Source organism: Hirundo rustica, chromosome 13 (assembly GCF_015227805.2).
Source record: "Hirundo rustica isolate bHirRus1 chromosome 13, bHirRus1.pri.v3, whole genome shotgun sequence".
Lineage (NCBI taxonomy): Eukaryota > Metazoa > Chordata > Aves > Passeriformes > Hirundinidae > Hirundo > Hirundo rustica.
In genome coordinates, this window is record NC_053462.1 from 7,108,717 (window position 1) to 7,116,559 (window position 7,843).

Sequence of the window (7,843 nt, forward strand, 5' to 3'; positions counted from 1 at the left end):
AGAGAAAACAGAATACAAAAATTAAACATTATATAAGTCCACCTGACCACTAGTGGCACTGAGGTGCCCTGGTAACACTGTCCCTGTGGCGCTGCTTTGGGCATTGCTTCCCTTTGGCTTGGCACCCATGTAAGTCCCCACTGTAGCCTTAAAACTGCAAGTCATAATATTTTTGAAATTATGCTAGAAAAGAATTTAACCAGGATAGTTTTGGTACCTTTGCAAGTGAGTGTGTAAGAGATGAAACTTCAGGAGGGAGTGGATCTCTGCATTAAAAAAAAAAAAAAAAAAAAAAATCACTGATCTATAATAATGTAAACACTTTGCAGTTAAAATAAAACCCCCATGTCAGAATCAGGAGAATAATATTTCATATGTGCAGAATAAACTACATAGCTAAAGTGGGAACATATACTGAGTTCAGGCATAAATGCAGTCTCATTCACAGTCTGTCCAGTTTACCTCATCTGCAACACAAACCACCTGGTGAGTCTATAGTACCTAATACAACAGTACTCATGTATCAGAATCCTGTTCTTGTCTCTTGCAATTCAGGCTACTGGCTTGTTAGATCAATGATTCCCTGGAGCAGGGAGTACCCAGCCAGGAACTCAGCAGACTTATAGCTTCCCAGGACAATCCAGAACCAAAGACTGCCAGCAGCTCCCTGAGTAACACCTATGTGACATAAAACCCCTGCACTCTTACAAAGTGAAATATAACCAGTGTCCCCTACATCCTGTGAGGAGGTGGCTCCAGCTGTCCTAGCAGGATCAGACTGACTGGTGTCAGGTCAATTGACAGGGACTGTCAGAGGAATATGAAGTGCAGCAATTTATAAATTAAACCTCACAATTTTCTCTGAAGTAAGTATTATAAATATGGTATCCATTTTACAGATGGGGAATAAATCCAAGACTTAAAAAAAAAAAAAAGGCAGCTTTCTTATCTGCTTATTTGGCTGACAACTGTGCTTCTTCGTAACTGAGTATCAGGTTAAATTATTATTTTTCAAATCTACTGAAATTAAGCAGAAAGTTTTAGCATGCTGTGTACTATTCAGGTCAAATTCCTTGTCAAACAGATATACAGATATAATTTTGCTTTCAAAATGAGTTATGTGAATGTATATTACTGCAATGAAAGGCTATTTTTTAACTACCCTTTATACATTTTTTACTTCAATTAAAATGCTGGCTTATAAAAGATTTGAATAAAATTTAAATTTCTGGCTCATCAAGTCACCTAATTTTTTTGCCAGGCTGATTTGAGCAAATGTTTAGATCTTGCCTTTAAAAATTTCACAGACATTAATCAACAAGAATTATCTGCACAAAGCTCCATGTTTTATTACCCCCCCCCGCCAAAAAAAAAAAAAAAATCTCAACAAACAAGAAAATCCCAACCAACACAAAAACCTGAAAAAATCATCTGTGTGTGGCTGGCAACAGACTTCAAGAATAGGATGATTAGTTTTTGTCTATTTACCCTATTTTCCTCAAGCTTTCTCCCTATTGGCTAGCTCTAGGAGCATGCAGAAGGTGAGGATTTGCTGCCACAGAAATAGCAGTTAGATGTGATTCTGAAAAATATGAAAATACAACATGCTCTATGCTCAAGAAAACAGTTATGTTCTTTCCCTCGATAGAATAATTTGTTCCTACTGTATCTGTTGTCTTAGAGTCGCCTTAAAAAAACCAAAACAGAAAAAACCCAAACACGAACAAAGCAAACCAAAAAACCCCAACCTCATTGTATCTCTTAAATTCTCAACTTGTTTAACCCTAATGCTTCTTTCCTGCTGCCCATCCACAGCACCCCATTTTGAAAACCCTCTCTCCAGTTGTGTGGCTGCACGGTCGGTGAAAGGACCGTGTAAATCCCTCAGAGGCGCACAGATGAGCAGCCCGAGGTCGGGGCAGCAGGGTACAGCCGCTCCCGGCTCCCATCTCGGGCCCGCGCACGCTCCCTCGCTCCCGGCTCCCATCTCGGGCCCGGGGTCCCTCCCTCGCTCCCGGCTCCCATCTCGGGCCCGGGCTCCCTCCCTCGCTCCCGGCTCCCATCTCGGGCCCGCGCACGCTCCCGGCTCCCATCTCGGGCCCGCGCACGCTCCCTCGCTCCCGGCTCCCATCTCGGCCCCGGGCTCCCTCCCTCGCTCCCGGCTCCCATCTCGGGCCCGGGCACGCTCCCTCGCTCCCGGCTCCCACCTCGGGCCCGGGCACGCTCCCGGCTCCCATCTCGGGCCCGCGCACGCTCCCGGCTCCCATCTCGGGCCCGCGCACGCTCCCTCGCTCCCGACTCCCATCTCGGGCCCGCGCACGCTCCCGGCTCCCATCTCGGGCCCGGGCACGCTCCCTCGCTCCCGGCTCCCATCTCGGGCCCGGGCACGCTCCCTCGCTCCCGGCTCCCATCTCGGGCCCGGGCACGCTCCCTCGCTCCCGGCTCCCATCTCGGGCCCGGGCACGCTCCCTCGCTCCCGGCTCCCATCTCGGGCCCGCGCACGCTCCCGGCTCCCATCTCGGGGCCGGGCTCGCTCCCGGCTCCCATCTCGGGCCGGGGCTCCCTCCCTCGCTCCCGGCTCCCATCTCGGGCCCGGGCTCCCTCGCTCCCGGCTCCCATCTCGGGCCGGGGCCGCCCATGCGCGGCCCTGCGCAGCGCCGCCAGCCACGCGATGGCTGGAGAGGGAAAGTGTAAACAAAAGCTCATTGCAGCGAGCTCTCACCGGAGCCGCTTTGTTGCTAAGTAATTCGAATTTCCCTGCAGACAATATGCTGCAAGAACTCCAGAGCAACTTCATTTAAAATATACGCTGACTTAGAGGGTGACTTAACTATTTGTTGTCTTTTTTCTACTTTGCTTACTCATTTGTTTTTTCCTTTCAACCTGTTACATTTTCCCCTGGATACCACTCTTTGCTTCAGTTCCTCCACTCTTTTCAGCTGCTTTAGTGTTCATTCTCCTTAAAGCAATCAATAGAAATTTCAATTAAATACTTCAAAAATATCTCAAATGCTTCCTTTAGATTTGAGGCCTGCTTGCACAATTTAGAAAGAAAAGATTTTTTTAATAAATATTAAATACTTGGAACTAATCTAATTGAATGGCCTCAATGTTCACTCATGGATAATCAGTGTGCCTAATTCTTAGCACACATTTCTAATTTTTTTTCAGTACAGCATGGGATTTTCAATCTTCTCTCATGTAAATGTTTACAGGAACACTATGTTTACCAGACTATGGTTATTTTAAGGTGCTTTAATCTATGTTGGTAATTGGTAGGTCAGCTGATACTCTGACGTGCTAACTGCCCTTTTTGTTTCTTTTTTAAAAATTCTTCCAACACTTCAATTTATTTCTAATGTGTACCATCAAAGCTAATAATTCCCTTTGTGGGGCTGAATCTTCCAATCACATTACTTAATAAAACAGCCCTGAAACTCAACTCCAGTTTGAAGTTCTCAGAAATTCTCTGTCTAATGTTCAAAATCCATCTAACAGAACATAAAACTAAAGTGAGATCCAGAATTCATTTAAAAAGCATGATTATACTGACTGATAACACATTAAGTTTCTTGCCCCTTACTCCCTCAGCTATGGCTTTAAATCAGGAATAATTTTAACTGTAGTAGCAAAATTTGCTGGTAGTCAGCCTTCTATCAGAGAAGCTGAGTTGCTGCCACATCTTTTTGTGTACTGAAAACCCCTTTTACTTTCAGAAAAACTCCATCACTTTGCTTCTATTCTACACAAAAGTAACTATTTGATCATCTTTATCAGACTTTGAAGATTTGAAGACTATATACACTTTGAAGTTTCCCAACTGCAGCTTAACATTTGAAACAATTTGTTGTCTGTTCCTGTATCTTTCTTATCCCGATTAGTGGCATCATAAATTTAGGAACCTACAGATCAGATCCTTGATAAACTGTGTATTAGTCTATCTTAAATTCACCCATTTCCCACACTACCAATACACAAACCCTTGAACAACTAAGAAAATAATAATGCCCCAGAATGACTAAGGGAATACAGCCATGTCCCCACTCGAGAGCTGAGGGGTTTGGACACTCAGGCTGGGATCATCCAGGACAAAGGCCCCAGCACTGTAATGGTATCCACATTCCAGAGGGTGGCAGCTCAATGTTTGCTTGTCTTAGGGTTTTGTGTTTGTTTTCATCAGGCATTTCCTGACCCAGGAACATTTAGGGCAAGTTAAATGTGAACCAGTATCTATTCCTTCACTTTGTCAGCTCAACTGTTAAAAACCACGCACTGCCAAGTGCCTGCTGTTCGGTACTGCAAAGAGTCCTGTGACCTTACCTTGCCCTTTTACAAAGGTCAGCACTTCTTAATAGCTTAGATAGAACATTCCAGCAAAATTACACCTTCCTTGAAATAACAAGGAACAACACTTGCTTAGGATCATTTTTTTTTTAAATAATAGGAAAAAAACTGAAGACTTCACCAATGCAGTATGCAGCAAAGATAGGTATAACAGGAGCATGATTAGGACACAAGGTGTGCAGGATCAGTGTGAGGTACCCCACCAATTATACACAGCAGTCGTAGAGCACATACCTCTGTCTGTCATCTTCAGGTGACTTACTCTGTACTGAAACTGGCTGAGATAGTATCTTCTGTTGGCCTTTCTTCATTGAAAAAAAAGAAAAAAAAAGTAGTTGATTTTGGGAGAATATAATCCATTAAAGTTGAATTGCCTATTTGTAAATCACAAATAATAGTAACTACAGTCTACTGTGGAGAAGAATGAAAACTATAGTCTACCGTGGAAAAGAACTTTTGAAACACAGGAAAAGATGTCTAAAAATAAAAATGACACTGCTATTTTGTTGTTAAATGTATATCTGTGCAATCTGGCAGTGCCATGTGGTATATTAAGTACCCTAAGAATATTTCATCTTCTGCTATATTTAGAGAAGAAAAAAAAACCCCAGTGGTTTTGTTGTTGCTATTTTCTAAAGGAAAGAGACTAGATTATATTTTGGCCGTTTCATCTGCTCCTGTTCAAATGCCAATCATTTAGCTTCAGCTTGTCACTGCTCAAGAGAAGAATATGTTTTCATAGCCCATAAAATGGAAGTTTCAACAGTAGGAAAAGTGCATACAAGTACAGCTTTCCAGAAAGAAGTAATTGGATTTTTAAGCCTTTTTTATTTGTACAAGTATACTTATAATGAATATTTCTAAAATGCAGAACACCTTCTCCAAACTATTTTGGGTATAAACCATACCTGCCCTGTTTCCTTTTCATTCATTTGTCCAACTTTCATATAAAGTAAGTCTTGACTCTATCTGGTACACAGCCACACCAATGTTAAATGATAGCACTGATAATAAGCAGCAACTTTTTCTGTTTTGAGAAAGTTTCCTTCTTACTAAGTTCATGTTTCCTATTTATGTTACTTAATTCTTTGTAGCTCTTTCAGCTTGAAAAATGTAGATCCCATTTCACTAGGAGGTTATGGTAACAGTATCTGGTTTTCAAATACTAATTTTTAGTATTTAAGGCATAAAACCACCTACAGATGCTTTTCTTAAACAACTAAACAGGTTTTTTATGTGGTTTTATGTATGTATCTACACAAATGCTGTAGGCACAGGTGTGTGAATACCTACCTGATGAAATTACACAGAAACTATTTTTCATGAGTTTTTAATACAAGTTTACAACTTCGAAAAGAAATAAATTAAAGCTTACCTTGCATTTGAAAGCAACATGCTTTTAATAGTCAGGGTCCAAATTTCTTTTGAAGCTCAACCCTGTGTGCATGTGAATCCAGACTAAATTACGTTAACAGTCTGCATGACCTACTCACCATTAGTTCTTCAGCCTGACGCACCAGTTTTTCTGTTTTGGCTTCTAATTCTGCATTCAGTCGCCTGAAAGAGTAAAAAATTTTTGTCAGAGTTTTTGAAAGATTTAAAAGGAGTAAATGGGAGCATGACAATATTTTTGCCTGAACTTAGTGAAATTTTAATGATTGCTACAAAAGAATGCTGAAATACACTTCAAGGTATTAAAAAAAATTATGTTTCAGCAATTTCCTGTGTTTCATCCAAATCAGTAGTAATAAGACACATATACCCATTAAATAGCAAGGTTTAGACTATAACTGTGAGAGGTGAAGGATATGTTTGGTTTTGGACATGCCATGCTTTAATACACACTCTGTCTGTATTTCCTACGGGTTTTCCATGTTTAGCACAGTCCTTCCTTTCAGTACACCCAGCAGCAGGGGTTGGGGAAGGACTCATTTACGACTACATGGCTTGTCATGTATTTAAAGATGTGTTGCTATATGGATGTACAGGTTACAGTAGTGAGGCGCTCCTGCATGTTCACATACAAGGTGCTGTGACTGCCAGAGTTTGAGACGCGGCTCTCTGTGCACCCTGACCGTTCACACGGGCCGGGCACTAACCGGTAATAGGAACAGGGCGTCCATTTAAAACCTTTACAGCTTTTAAGCTGTTTTAACACGCTTATGCTTTTATATAGTCATAATTTTGAACTAAAGTTAATGGTTGAAGGGCAGAAGAAGCTCATGTCCAGGCCTAGAGCCTGCCTGAGGCGGCGGTGTCCAGCGGCGCAGGGCGCTGTCCCACGGCCCCGGGCAGTGCCATCCGCCCTCTGCGGGGACGGAGCCGCGGCACCGGGGACAGGGCACCGGCTGTGCGCTGCTCCCAGCGGGGCAGGGCCTCCTTACTTGTACTGCTCTTCCTTGGCCAGCCATGCTCCGCTCAGCGCGCCGGGCTCCGCCAGCGCCGGGGGGCTGCCGGCCGCTCTCCGCACCTGCGGGGAGGATGCGATAGTGAGCGGGGCGGGCCGGGCTCGGCACGGCCCCACGGCCCCGCTGCCCCGAGTCCGAGCCCAGCCCGAGCCGCCGCCTTACCCCGGGCAGATCCCCGCCCCGCCGGGCCGCGCCGACCGCCGACATTTTGTCCGCGCCGAGGCCGCTGTGGCGTCGCCTTCGCCCGGGCAACCGGCGGCCGCCCGCCCTCGCTCCTTCCCTCTCTCCTCCCCTCTCTCCTCCCCTTCGTCGGTGTCAGGGCCCCAGCGACTGCCGCGGGGACGAGCCCGTGCGCAGGGAGCGGCTGGCGCCCGGCATGGCGCTGGGCTGCCAGCGGTTCAGGTGAGGGGCAGGAGAAAAGGGTCGAAGGGCCATAACAGTTGTTAGTGTAATATGACTTTATTACAGCCCTTCTGGCCTTGCTACACGCTGTCCTGCGAGCGTTCCCTCAGTTCTGTGCATTAAACTCCTGTTTGCGGCAGGACAACTGTGCCGCCCTTGGTACGGTTCTTGGGTGCTGTCGTCCCTCTGTGTTTCCTATGCACACATTTCTGTGATTGTTGCCTGGTGTTTACCTTGTCCTCCACCACTTGTTTGACTACCTGCGTTTTGTCCCTCAGCAACACACAGTTTGATTTTGCTGCATTTCTCCTTACAGTCACCCATGAGCCTGTTCCCACTGTTGTCTGTCACAAAGTCTGGGAGACAACAGAATGGGTCCGGTTGGTAGGAACCACAGAAGGGTTATCTGGTCCACCCTCCCAGCTCAATCAGGGTCATCCCTGAGCACATGGCACAGGATTGCATCCAGACGGTTCTGGAACATCTCCCGTGAGGGGGACTCCACGCTCTCTCTGGACAGCCTATTCCAGTGTTCGCTCACTGCACAGTAAAGAAGTCCTTCCTCCGTTCAGCTGGAACTTGCTGTGCCTCAGTTTCTGCCCGTAGCCTCGTGTCCCACTGCTCAGCACCACCAAGTAGGTTGTGGGTTACTTACCCACTCACCTGCTCATTCGCTCCCATCTCCTTTC

General features: G+C 45.4%; 1 protein-coding gene across 7 annotated transcripts in view; it reads right to left on the minus strand.

Moving 5' to 3' along the window:
• TEX9 (testis expressed 9) overlaps window positions 1-6,959 on the minus strand; it is a 21,549-nt gene extending 14,590 nt beyond the window's left edge. The window contains exons 1-5 of one of the 7 annotated variants that reach the window (XM_040077160.2): window positions 6,915-6,959; window positions 6,729-6,814; window positions 5,838-5,901; window positions 4,579-4,649; window positions 218-266 (exon numbers count right to left, since the gene is read on the minus strand). In XM_040077160.2, the coding sequence (XP_039933094.1) occupies window positions 218-266; window positions 4,579-4,649; window positions 5,838-5,901; window positions 6,729-6,814; window positions 6,915-6,959 (315 nt within the window). Of the gene's footprint in view, window positions 1-217; window positions 267-1,488; window positions 1,969-2,207; window positions 2,245-4,578; window positions 4,650-5,837; window positions 5,902-6,728; window positions 6,815-6,914 lie in introns of those variants that run through there. The other 6 variants (XM_040077164.2, XM_040077163.2, XM_040077170.2 and 3 more) reach the window with 6 other exon arrangements.
• Window positions 6,960-7,843: the final 884 nt, after the last annotated feature.